General features: G+C 37.5%; 1 protein-coding gene across 7 annotated transcripts in view; it reads left to right on the top strand.

The window, feature by feature from the left end:
- The window catches only part of rmnd1 (required for meiotic nuclear division 1 homolog), an 84,065-nt gene that overhangs the window by 55,520 nt on the left and 14,244 nt on the right, over positions 1-14,301 (top strand). For all 7 annotated transcript variants that reach the window (XM_072581364.1, XM_072581363.1, XM_072581365.1 and 4 more), the window contains 4 exons: positions 2,343-2,449; positions 4,152-4,216; positions 5,624-5,700; positions 6,596-6,716. In XM_072581364.1, coding sequence (XP_072437465.1) covers positions 2,343-2,449; positions 4,152-4,216; positions 5,624-5,700; positions 6,596-6,716 — 370 coding nt within the window. The remainder of the gene's footprint in view (positions 1-2,342; positions 2,450-4,151; positions 4,217-5,623; positions 5,701-6,595; positions 6,717-14,301) is intronic.

The following is a 14,301-nucleotide window of genomic DNA, read 5'->3' as shown; positions in this document are numbered from 1 at the left end:
TAGATTTTTGTTTTACTGATAGATTTGCAGTCCAAATGGTTTGAAATATTCTTAATTTGAAAAGATCCCTATGGGGCACCTAGAGAAAATGAAGAAGTTTAATTTTTTTCACATTGGCAAATTAGCCTGATCCCACGTAAGTAAGCAACCTTCTAGTCGACAGGTTATAATGAAACATTTTTCTAAGTCTCAGTTAGTCACTTTGTACAGAAACTGTTTCATTTCAATTTTAACCCAGTTCATCCTTCCAAAATTTATTTCTTCTTTCAACTTTATATTACAAGAATTCTTTAAGTTTTTTCATTTGGCTAATGTGATGGTGAGTCACTGAAATGTATTCACACAAAGCTGCTGATGTTCTTTAACCACAAAACAGAAGGTCATGAAAGCCATATATATAAGACAGTTCGAAAGATCTTAATACAAACAGCAGCTTCCAGTCCACCTCTCCCCTCCTCACCCCCCCCCCCCCCCCCCCGGCCAGTTTCTTCTGTTTGGATTGTGACTTTGCGTCCTTTGGCATATACCTTTGACAATTCTAGTGGCCTAAATTTTCAGTTATAATAACTTGAAGATTTTTATCCAAATTCTTCTGGCTCAGAAATTCCACAAAACAACAAGGTATCTGTTGAAGAGTCATCTAGACTCAAAATGTTAGCTTGCTTTCTGTCCATGGATGCTGCCTGACCCAGTGTGATCTCCAGCATTTTTTGTTTTCGGTTCACATTCCAGCACGTGCAATAATTTGCTCCTGCTGGGTACTGATATCTGGTTCTCATGAACTTAACGCTTAATTCTGCTCCGAGGAGAAGCTGTTCTAGTTTCTGAACTGAACTCTTCGTTCTTCTGAACTGAAACCTTGAACCTTCCATTGTAAAGTCAAAACTAACCTAATGGCTTTTTGGTCTGTTATAAATTCAGCAATACACACGTTAAATCTAATGCTACAGAGCTTCTTCCAGGCATTTGACTACAATCGCATGCTTAGAATTGGGTACACTTAGGTCACTGTTTCAAATAACTTTCTGATCTGCTTATAAAATTACCTTCACAGAACTAACCCATGTGCATCTGCCACTATTATATTTTGTGATTTGGATTTAAAATGCATAATACGTCCTTATCACACGCCATTTAAGGAACAGTGGAAACTCTGATTAAAGATGCAAGTTCCTACAATGATTTTCTAAATTCTGTGCTCGACCATTTTGATTATTTAGATAGATTCATATAGCTCTTTTTCTAAAAATGCAGGAACAAATAGAAAAACTAAAACAAAAAAAAATTGAACAGGCCAGCTTCAGGGAATACTAGAAAATCTGCTGCTGAATAGCAAAACTTAAACCAAGAAAAGCAAATATATATATGAAATCAAGGAAAACATAGGAAAGTGTTCCCTCTGTCCAAATAAAGATGTTGTACAGAGAATTTCCTGAAAACAGGATCCCATATTGAAATACGGCAAGCATACTTAGTTGCGTTGAGATATGTTGTGCTTCTATTTTATAATCTAAAGATCAGTATGATACAAAAAACAATAATGAAGAGCTCCCAACTAAAGTGTTCACACAAAGTTGTCATCTGGTTTATTTTTTTGACAATTCTGAGGTTAATCTCCTAACTCCAGATAATGTGGAAAGAGATTGGCTCTTTTTTGAAATGTCTCGACAGCACATTTTCTATTTGTTCTTCATTCAGTAGTTGAGGTCACTGCAGCAGTATTGGTTGTGATTCATGTGACTGCTTGAATGTCCACATCTCAATTATCTCCCAAGTAGATAATAAATATTACATCATGCGTATGTAAACTAAGGCTTTATTTTGGTCATTTGCTCGTGGATTTGAGTTCAAATGTTAGTAATGCAAATTAAAGTTTTCAAGACTGTTTATCTCATCTTACTGTCTCCTTTAGAACTGAAAAACCCACTTAGAGAAGTTTGACTGTTTACACCCCACAGAACTGCATTTAAGTCGTCATTGGACAGACACATGGACATACATAGAATAGTGTAGGTGGGATGGGCTTCAGATTAGTATGACAGGGCAGCACAACATCAAGGGCCGAAGGGCCTGTACTGTGCTGTAATGTTTTATGTTCTGTATCAAAGGAGAATTTATATGATTATTCAGCAGTTCCAGAACCTATTCTGTATCAAATACGTATTTTAATGGAGGGACAATGCAAGAATGATTCATTTTGTATACTTAGTATTCCAGTCAATTTATGTTTCTAAAGTGATGTGTTGGGAAGATCAATTTGAGCAAGTGATATGATATTGCTTAGAATTTTCAAAATAAGCAAGAGTCAAGTACCATCTTTATCATATACTCGTTTTCCACAGAGGGCATTCAAAGCTGCATAGAGGACAGATTTTGTTGAACTCTGATCTGGAACTAGATGAATCTATTTTGGAGAAGTTTGCATTTTCAAATGCACTTTCCCTGTCAGGTGAGACACAAAGAGGTGGATGAACTTCTGATCCTACATATTTTTCTCGTTATATCCTCACAATTATTGTGCATAATCAGTTTCAATGCATCCCTCTAATATTCCTGAATATACCATATTTAACCAATTTTTAAATTGATATAGCATTGAGCCATCTGTATTAATGATCATCTTTAAGTGTAATGTCTTGTATTCTTTCCCCAAAATTCTTCTGCTTATTAAAATTACATCATACATGTGTTTTTGTATACTTTCTTTATTGTTGCAACTACAGTAGTATGCTGGAAATCAATTACTGATACGCACTCAGTTATCACAAAAGGTAAAGTTTGTTTTAAATTCATGCAGAATTCACTAATTTACCTGTCTTCCAGGTCCAGGTTGACAGAAAACATGAATCAGGTTTCTGTACTAGCAAGAATTACTATTTATTACATGTAACTAGGTTCTAGCTATAGGTAAATAGTTATGAACCGTCAGCATAAAACTTTACTGAATAAAACTCTAATCCCCTTAAAAACTTCACTTTAAACACTTTAGACAAGGGCAAAAACAAACAGGAATATTATGGGTGGAGGGAAAACTGGAAAAGCATTTAAGTAGTCTTTGTTCACCAGGCCTGTTGAATTGGTTCTTGGGCTGATCAGAAGGTTGCTTCTTGGACTTTTCAGATACCTCCACTGGTTTGCAAGAGGTATAGGATGGCTGGTTCACTGATTAAAGTTCTCTGATTTAGTGACTAAAAGATGCAACTTACAGCGACTGCTGAAGGAAAGGTAAATGGGTTTTCTTCCTGGTTAAAGAGGCTTGTTGCAGAGAACCGAAAAAGTTCCTGCACAGTTGGAGACCTGATGGCTTTGCTATATCTTGTCCACAGCCCCAGACTGTTCAGGTACCTGACAATCAATCACATCATTGGCAGGCAAAGATATTCATCATTGGTAACTGACCATTAATCACAAAATAATCTACTACTTGTTACCAAACAATGCTCCATTTGTACACAATTCTTCAGATCCAATACATATTGTCCCACGACTGCTTAGACCAATAGTTGTGTACATGGTACTTACAATGATCAGATTACATGTTTTCAAAATTATGTCAATATCCTTGAAATCCTTGGTTTTTAAAACCATTCTTTCCTCATTTCAGTCCATAACTTAAAAAAAACACTAAAGTGACACATTCTTTATATGATGCAGACAGAAGTGATTGATACTTACAGAAGTGCTGTATACATACCCTAACCCTTTATACTCAGTCTCAGCTACATAAACCACCTTTTTTGCTATTAACGTGTGATTTGGTGACAGTGTCACTTGTAGTAAGCAGGAAGTTGGACTTATTTAAGATCAAGCTGAGTTAATGGCAGGAGGAGTATAGGTTTCTGTCTCTGAAATTTTAAAGATAGTTTTGCAACTTCATTGCTATTTTCTGGGACTAACCCATAAATCAACATATTTTTTGAATTTGGTTTCGCTTACTGTCGTTTTGCAATCTTAAAGCTTTAAGAGTACACAGATGCATTGTTAATGATGTGATCTAATGTTGATGTTACAAAATGACATAAAATCCAATTTAGCATCAGCTATTATGTAGGAAATCTATGCACAATGTAGCTTTTCATTTTTTTGGCTCAAATTTTATGCAAGTTGCTAAAATGTTTGATGATTTTAAAAGTTTCTAATCTTGGTTGCAGTAAAACTTGCCATCTGGGAGGTGTCATTGGATAACTTTGTTGAGTCCATTCAATTCATTCCTGAGGTGAGCAATGTAGCATTTTCCTGCATCAGATTGTCAAGCATATTTTAAATGGATCTTGAAATTGAAATAAAGCAAATAAAATTTTGGTATAATTGAAATATAAATGAAACACATGCGAAAGCCCATTAGCTGCCATGATTTCCACCTTGATTTGCTGGCATTAGCTGGAATTTATTAAATATGACTCCAGTCTTATTATTTTATCCCTCACCTTCAAAGTATTTCACAGCTTCCTCTGAAACTCAGTGAACACGTGTATTGTCATTTAATACATGAAAGGAGCAGGTTCAATTCTTGGTCATTCCCAAGTTTGTCAGTCTCCATAACACAGATTTTGGAGTGTTCAGATTGATCTTCATGTATGCACAACTGATAAGGATAAAGTAAAACAGCACTGTAGGCATAGCTACACCAGCTGGATTGTAGCAGTTCAGGAAGTTTGTTATCACTTCTCAAGGGTAACTAGGGATGAGCAACTGATGTCGACCTCATCAGTGATGCTTGCATTTCATGAAAGAACTAAAAAAAAGTAATTTGCACAATGGAGGAGATTAAAATGACTCTGTCAGGGCAGCGGGGAATACCGTGAATCAATTCAGCAAAGACAGGAAGCTGCAATTGCAGCTCAGATGTTTGGGAATGAGAGTGACCAGGAATTTGGCAACCCTATGATGCAGGGCAAGGAAGGAGAAAGCAAAGAAGGTGAGAGGATGGTTCAGAAAAAGAAGAACTAAGTGGAAAGAGAAACACAACCTCCAGGATTGGGCAAGAAACCCATTCCAACTTCACTATGCATTTATGTGTGTGGGGAAAATGGGAACATTTTGATGTATGGAATGAGCAAGGCATCCTTGCATCATACTGTATCAGGATGAAGTAGAAATCCACTCACCATTTAAATCTACTAAATGCAATATTTAGAAATAATTTATGTATTACACAGAGCAAATCACCTTTCTTTGTGAAAATCTGGACAAGTATATAGGTCCACCTTAATTTGTTTTCCTAATAATAAGAAACAGCTCAATCCCCTCATTTAATTATAAGTTTATCTCTACCTCATTTCCTGTGCTACATGTAAGATAGATCAAATTATTGAGGATTATGATAAAAGAAACAGCAATGGCTTAAGAGACAGCCCCAAATTTCTTGAGTTTTGTGTGATGTAATTCTGTACTTTAGATGTAAATGTAACTTCTTGTCAATTTAAAAGAAATCTGAGTGCCATTGAATAAATCCAACTACAGTTAAATATAGCCCAATTTCACCCAACATGTCAAGTTAGCATGTTAAACTGTGATATTTTTACTGAAACTTGTAGTATTTGTAAACTTTATCAATTCTGATGGTCAGATTCATACCAACAAAAGCTCTCTTAGCTTCATGGCATTTTGTCTTTTTATTCAGATGCTAAAATCAGGAAAACAAGTGAAACTTACACGTTCTGAAGTCATGCAGAAAATTGGTGAACTGTTTGCCTTGAGGTAAAAATAACTTTGTTTACTTCAGAAAATCTACCAATAAACAGATAGGAGCTTAATCTCTCGTTATTTGTTTCTAAGTAATGCAAAAGGGATGTGAAGATCATGAAGTTGACACTAATGTTCTATTACTAATATCATATCCACAGAAGCATTTAGTAGCCATGTTATCGCACCATCCTTGATTTTAATTATCCCACGTTGCTAACTGTGCCATCACCATGTTCCTCACTTTCCTCCTTAAAATCTATCTTGGCCATATTTCAATGGGTGGCAAGCTTATCTCTGTGTTGTTTCTTAGTAGTTACTATTAAGATCCATACATTCAAACCAGCATTGAAGGGAAGTAAACTGATGAGAGAAATCAGTAGATTAAGTATGAAATCTTCCAAGCGTCCTGCAGAGATAACAATAAATCAGTCTTTATCCTAAGGAACTTTTTCAGAAGTCTGGCAAGGTTAAAGATTTGAGGTATGATGGAAATCCAAAATGGGACACACAATGTATGATAACTGTCCATAATCTATAAACTAAAACACAAACAATTCCACTATTTGTATTTGTATATGTATTTTTTTTCAGGTTAAGAAATTATTATTATATCTTTCTTAAAAAAAAACCCAAAGAACTGCAGATGCTGGAAAGCAGAAACGAAAACAGAAATTGCTAGAAAAAGCTCAGTGAGTCTTGCAGCATTTTTGTAGAGAAAGCCGAGTTAATGTTTCAGGTCCAGTGACCCTTTTTCAGAACAGATTATTATATCTTATATTTTTTCTCTGCAAATTCTCTTGGTCTATATAGATAATAGTGACAAAATATTTCGTGGATATTAATGTTAGGGTTCAGAATTTCATCCACTGTAATCTGCCTGATGTTTTCCTAAATTTGTCTCTTTCAGACATCGTATAAATTTGAGTTCCGATCTCCTGATGACCCCTGATTTTTACTGGGACAGAGAAAACCTGGAACAGCTCTATGATAAAACTTGTCAATTTCTGAATATTAACCGACGTGTAAAGGTATGTGTTGTCCTAGGAAATAGTGACAAGCTAAAATCTATGCATGTAAACAGCATAGAAATAACTCTGCTGCCAGTGGGGAAGCTGCACAATTCGGCCACAGATTTCCAAAACTGCATTCCCATGTCTTAGGAGAAATCATTTAGAAGCACCAATGAACTACATTTTTTATACAAAGATAACTGAAAATGTTCTATTTTATAAATGTGATCATATTTATTAGCATATGATGTTTGTGCTGGGCAGACCCTTGTATTTGCGTAAATAACTATTGGAAAGTCTAAAGTGAAAACCAAAGAAAGCATTGCATCTAAGTCTAACCATGGTCTAGAAAGATGGGTCTAGGTGGGTTACTTTTTGGGGGTCGGTGTGGACTGGTTGAGCCGAAGGGCCTGTTTCCACACTGTAGGGAATCTAATCTAAAGGTTCCAATTGCTATTGGAACTGTATTTAGACTTTTGTGATGAGAGAATCTAACGTGAAGGTATCAAATATGTATTATTTCCTATTTGCATCTGATTCACACAATTGTAGAGGAGATTAACCCAGCCTAATATCTACACCATACCTTGGGTTTTCAGCTTAGAGCTTGTCTGAATCAAGTGTGGAAGTTTCCCTGCAGTCACAATTAAGGATTACTATCAGCATTAACCGAAATTTCACATTGTATATGGAAAGCATAGATATGATGCAACCAAAGATTGTTTATTTGCTGTCAAATTAACTTCTCATTTATTTCAAAAGGATGACCCTCAACTGAAAGCAGGTACAGAGCAATAATTTAGAAATTTGCCTAGAATTTGAGCTCATTTCATTACTTCTATTTTCACAAATATTCCAAAGGTTATTATTTTAACCAAAAGAATTAGCACATGTAGAACTTACCTGTTGCATTGAATTGTTAGTCTGTTTTGATTTTTTAACTTTTTTTAAATATAGAAATTTCAGTACAGAAAGAGACCATTAAGCCCAGAATAAGCCACAATTTACACTGAATTTTCCAATTTTCATCATTTCTTCTGAGGAATCGATCTTCGAAGAATTTCTGGATCTATCTGTGCCATACAAAATTGTAAATATGATAAGGTGTTGGAAATTACTAATCTTGTTTTTATACTTTCTTGACTGACCATAAGCATCTTGTCATTCATTTTACGGATATCTAACACAGTCATGGAGATGTACAGCATGGGGACCCTTTGACACAAGCATGCCTGACCAGATATCCTAAATTAGTCTAGTCCCATTTGCCAGCATTTGGCCCATATGCCTCCAAACCTTTCTTAATCATATACCCGTTCAGACGTCTTTGTAACTGTACCAGCCTCCACCACTTCCTCTGGGGGCTCATTCCATTACATGCACTATCCTCTGCATGAGAAAGTTTCCTCTTAGGTCCCTTTTAAATCTTTCCCTCTCTCACCTTAAACCTATGCCCTCTAGTTTTGGACTCCCCTACACTGAGGCAAAAGACCAATGCCCCTCATAGATTTATAAATCTTTATTAGGTGAACCGTCAACCTCTGACACTCCAGGGAAAACAGCCCCAACCTATTCATCCTCTCCCTATAACTCAAACCTGGCAACACCTTTGTAAATCTTTTCTGAACCCTTTCAAGATTAACCACATCTTTCCTGTAGCAGGGCAACCAGAATTGAATACAGTACTCCAAAGGTGGCCTAACCAATACCCTGTACAGCTGCAACATACCATTCTAATTCCTATACTCCATGCACTGATCAAGTGAACCAAATGGCACCTTCACTACACTGTCTACCTGTGACTCCACCTTCAAGGAACTATGAGCTTACACTTTTCCAAAATGCAAAACCTCTTATTTATCTGAATTAAACTCCATCTGCCACTCATCAGCCTATTTGATTGAAGTCCCATTGTACTCTGAAATAACCTTCTTCACTGTCCACCACACTACGAATTTTGATGTAATCTGCAAACTTTCTCACCATTTTTCCTATATTCACATCCAATTCCTAAATGATAAACAACAGTGGACCCAGCAACACTCCTTCAACCACCTTCTCAAGGGAATCAGGAATGGGTAATACATGCTCATCACTTACATCCTGAACATTCATTTTCAAAATACATTTTATGAATATCCCTGGTAACCTCCAAGACTGTTGACATTTTACACCTGGAAAATCAGCCTGTCAACTGTTAGAAGTGACCCAGGTCAAGAAAGAACCTCACAACATTCCTGGAACCATCTCAACAACATACTTGAACATGAACAGAGCTACACGCATCCTAGAAGATGTAGTTAGTGTGTTTAGGATAATGGCATGGTTATTCGATGTATGCAGTTGGGTAAGAGAAAGTTGTGATTCTGGAGAAAGAGCACAAAGATGATGACGCGCAGCATGTGCTGGTTGCTCTTCAGCAGAAAGAATCTAAAATTGTAGACCAGTTTCATTCATTTAGAGATAGCAAATAGGGATCATTTGCACCATCATCCATTGCTAGCCTGGAAAGTTGAGAGTAGTGGTGATCTTGATTATCAGTAGCAGTACTGACCTCCAGTGGTGTAGGTTGACCTTGTTACAGATGACATGACTTAACAATAGTTGAAGTCTGTGGAAGGAATTGTACTCAAGCATTGCCAAGTAGGATGCCAAGGTCTTCAGAGATAGTTAGTGGCATAATGAATACAGGAAGTGCAGCCCTGATACCTACTAATCTGTATAACCACCTTTAATCATATATGACATCAATCGTGAAACAGTGCAGTCGGGTCACTTTTAAAAACTACCTTTATCATTACTTTTACCTTGTCTAGCCAATTCACTTGTAATTTTGTTTTCCCCTAATTAGCAGTGGCAGTTTGTATTCTAGGACTTTCTTTTTTATATTTCCTCATTTATGTTCCTTCAGTATTGCTGAATTCTTACACATATTTCATCTGATAATTTTCATTCTGACAGTTTTGCAGATCGAATTTACAGTTTCTTTTCCTACATACACTATTCATACATGTTCTGACATCAAGAATTTTTTTTTTACAAAGCACGGACATAAAGATCAAAAAGCCATCATCTCTTTGAGTTGTTCACTTGAATTGGAGTTGCCCTTTCACCAACTCCAGATGGATGACTGCAGTACAATTTATATCACAATAGAGCAAAGCTCACATTGAGATGATTACCCTTCCCTCTGCTGTTTCCAGCCTTAATATGTTTAAATCTTGGCTTTGCAATGCAAAACAAACAGGATTCCCTAGGATTGATTCACTTTATACTGTCTCTGACGTCAAGAAGATGAGTACTTTTAACTTAAGCATAAGAGTTCACATGCTTTTGCCTGGAGTGGAAGAGAAACTACAGTTGCTCCTGACATACTGTTTCACTACCGAAAACAAGTAGTAATTGGTCCAAATGGTCAAATCTTCAGATTACCAGAGACAGGATGTATGGCCCAGGATGCAAATCTGCAGAAGTTCTGAGTTAGTGTAGTTTGCTCAAGTCGGATGGTCTTAAGACTGGCAATTCCCTGCTCTCCAGATCCCCAAAAAGGTCTCTAACTTTGAATTGGAGTCAGTGAATCAGACTGTTCTGACATGCTTGCCTTGATTGTTACTTGGGAATTGTTAGCTAACTAATTCCAAGTTTAACTCCATGTTAGCTATACAACTGATCCCCAGTCACACTTATTACCCCATCCTCTCTCTCATCTCTTGATACTACCTGATGAACCATCCGACCCACCTTACTAGCCCATGGTACTTCTTGACCAGCCAAACCCACCTGAACTGATTATCACCCAACCTGCTTGACAACTCTTCACTCTACCCACCTGTCATCCCCTCAAACGTCAACCCTCCCCATTTGTTCAATCACTTGATTACCCTATCACCAGCCCCATTCACTCATCACCCATTCATACTGAACATTTAAACTTACGTTATGACAGCTAGTGTTATATTAATGGTATGTCTTGTTTCCCCTCCCCTAATGCTTCTATGCTGCCCCAGTTGAAGGTTTGCTCAATGTTTCTGGAGAGGGTAATATCCAAAGTCTTGGCCTGAAATGCAGAGGTGCCTTTGGGTGGAGTAAAATAGAAGCAGTGTGGCAATCTGATATTGATAATTATATTGCAGAAGATATTAATTAATGTTTAAGGCACTAATTTCCTAATCTAAGGCATCCTGTCTTTTCAAATCACAAACTATTGACAGATAAAACTCTTTTGTGCAGGCTTAAAGCATATTAAAACTTGCCTTTCCATATATTAATTGTTTGCTTTCATCCTGACCTCAGAGGAACACCTTTACTGCAGCAGTATATCACTTTTATTTCTCACAGAAGTCTTCCTCCTTGTAATTTCTCTGAGTGAGGTTCCCTGTTAGATTAGATTAGATTACTTACAGTGTGGAAACAGGCCCTACGGCCCAACAAGTCCACACCGACCCTCTGAACAGCAACCCACCCAGACCCATTCCCCTTCATTTACCTCTTCACCTAACACTACGGGCAATTTAGCATGGCCAATTCACCTAACCTGCACATTTTTAGACTGTGGGAGGAAACCGGAGCACTCGGAGGAAACCCACACAGACACGGGGAGAACGTGTAAATTTATGGGGCGGCACAGTGGTTAGCACTGCTGCCTCACAGCGCCAGAGACCCAGATTCAGTTCCCGCCTCGGGCAACTGTCTGTGTGGAGTTTGCACATTCTCCCCGTGTCTGCGTGGGTTTCCTCCGGGTGCTCTGGTTTCCTCCCACAGTCCAAAGATGTGCAGGTTAGGTGAATTGGCCATGCTAAATTGCCTGTAGTGTTAGGTGAAGGAGTAAATGTAGGGGAACGGGTCTGGATGGGTTGCTCTTCGGAGGGTCGGTGTGGACTTGTTGGGCTGAAGGGCCTGTTTCCACACTGTAAGTAATCCAATCTAATCTAATCCTCACAGACAGTTGCCTGAGGCGGGAATTGAACCCGGGTCTCTGGCACTGTGAGGCAGCAGTGCTAACCACTGTGCCACCGTGACGCCCCAGTTAGTACTGAGTTAAACAAACTTTTTTGTGACAGAAGCACGTCATCATGAAAAGGTGATTCAAGGTCAGATTATTTCAGCCAGCAAACAGAGGAAGCTTTCATACTGTATATTTATACTGGATTCAAAGCCTGGAGCCAGAGGTGAAAGGACAGATTGCTGACCTATGGTGCCACAAAAACTCATCCCACAAAGTTGATGTTTCTATTTATATTCAAAGTTCCAGTGTCATGGCACACTGAATAACTCTGAGTAATTACAATGGAATAATCTGGTTGAAAGGTTCACATAATGTCGAAAACTACACGGTGACAATACTACAGTCATTTGAATCTCAAATCACACTATGTTTAATATTTACACTGTATGTAGCCTTAATTGTAAGGGACTGTTTCATTTTCTTTGAAGCCCATATTTACACAAGCAGTACCAGTCATATTGGATGAGAATTAAAGTACTGGTTTGCTCCTCGCTGTTAATGCAAGGTAATACCTCTACTATATAATTGTTACCTCATTTGCAATTTTAGTAGAAATTAATCTTGCATCCTAGCATGAAAATGCTGTAGTGGGAACACACTGTAGAAGACAAAAAGTGCTATCAATAAATGGGAAAACCTGATTCAATTGAAATACATCTAAAACATGCCAGATGCTGTAAACCTGAAATAAAAGTAGAAAATGCTGGAAATGCTCGGCAGATGGGGAAACTTCAATGGACAGAAAAAATATTTCAGGGTGGTGATTTTTTATAAGAACTGGAAAAAAGTATAAACTTAAGCAAGTGCAGAGCCAGGCAAGGGAGGCGGAAGTGGGGTTGAGGGGCGAGTGGAGAAGGATCTGAGATTGGGTGAAAGGCAGAGGTGATTAAATGGAAAAAAGGAAGGTAGTGCAAAGTAATGGGACAAGAAAAGAAGCAAAGGATCCAAGAGAGCGTGAATGGTAATTGCTGTCTACTGTGAGCAGTGGTTATAATCTAAAAGTGTTAAACTAAAGCTGAATGGAAATGATTTGCTGAAAAATGAGCTTATGTCAAGTTTCATTAGAGCAATTTAGGAAACTCAGGACAGAAAGGGGCGAATAATTAAAATGGCAAGTGACCAGAAATTCGGGTTTATCCTTATTGACTAAATGACGGTTTTCAGAAAAGCAATCTTCAATTCTGCATTTGGACTCCTCAATTTAGAAGGGGCCACATTTTGAGAAATCAGTAATGTATCCTAAGTTGGAAGAAATAGAAGTAAATTGCTGTATCAATTGGAAGAGGTATTTAGTGCCGAGGACATCTGGAAGGAAGGAGATGAAAGGGCAGATGTTGCATCTCCTGGACTTGCAAGGGAAGAAGAATGTGTGTTTTGAGTGAACTAGGGTGTTCAGAGAAGCAACCCAGCATAGAGATTTTTCACTTGTTCTTTCCTATATCCCATATACATTTTAGCGACTCAGTTTCTTCAAAACTATTAAATTCTTACATTATTCCAGTTCTGATAAAAGAACATTGAGCTAAACTATTAACTTTTTTCTTACCTCACTGTTAATTGCTGACTATTGCTGTTTATCTTTAATAATATTGACAAATGTTATTTGAACCAAAGGAGATGCTTAAAGACTTGTCCATAGTGATGAAGAGGCATTTGCAAAGCTTGAGGTGTTTTAAAGTCAAAAATAATTTTAGAAGTAAATATCGATTGCCTTATTTTGTATCAAACAAATTATGAAATCATTCTATTGCTTAGAATTCCTTTTATAAAATGATGCTGCTAGTAACTTGGGAAAAGATCATGCCACTGCTTCGAGTATAAAAATGAGTAATCGTAGAAAGGATAAAACACATTTTCTAAATGAAGAGCTAGAAACAGTGAAAATCAGAAGATAGTCATACAGTTATACAGCATGGAAATAGACCCTTCAGTCCATCTTCTCCATGCCGATCAGATATCCTAAATTAATCTAGTCCCATTTGCCAATATTTGACTCTTATCCCTCTAAACCCTTCCAATTCATACCCATCCAGATGTCTTCTAAACATTGTAATTGTGCGTGCCTCCACCACTTCCTCTGGCAGCTCATGTCATACACGTAACACCCTTTGCATGAAAATGTTGTTCCTTTTTAAATCTTTCCCCTCTCACCTTAAACCTATACATTCTACTTTTGGACTCCCTTACTGTGGGGGAAAATTACCTTGGGTATTCACCCTCTCCATGCCCCTGATGATTTTATAAACTTCTATAATGTTACCCCTCAGCCTTTGACGCTCCAGTGCAAATAACCCCAGCCTATTCAGCCTCTCCCTATAGCTCAAGCCCAAAAGAAAAGGTGGATGGGAAACAACTGTGGCTGTAAGAGCTGCTTTTTTGTTTAGGTTTTTTCATTACTGGAGCTGATTTCCTTTATTTCTTGGAGCAGTAATTGCTGTTTTTTGTAAGTTTATGCTTTGATTTGGAGCTTTAAAAAAAGTCAAAAACAACGATACTTTAAACAGGAGGAAAGAGAGAGCACAGTAGGGGTTTCGGGAGAGACCATGTGGAAGGTCAGAGAAAGGCTCTAGAGTTCCACAAAAAAAAATTTTATAAAAG

Source organism: Chiloscyllium punctatum, chromosome 11, assembly GCF_047496795.1.
Source record: "Chiloscyllium punctatum isolate Juve2018m chromosome 11, sChiPun1.3, whole genome shotgun sequence".
In the NCBI taxonomy this organism is placed as follows: domain Eukaryota; kingdom Metazoa; phylum Chordata; class Chondrichthyes; order Orectolobiformes; family Hemiscylliidae; genus Chiloscyllium; species Chiloscyllium punctatum.
This window is presented reverse-complemented; position numbering and strand designations above follow the sequence as displayed.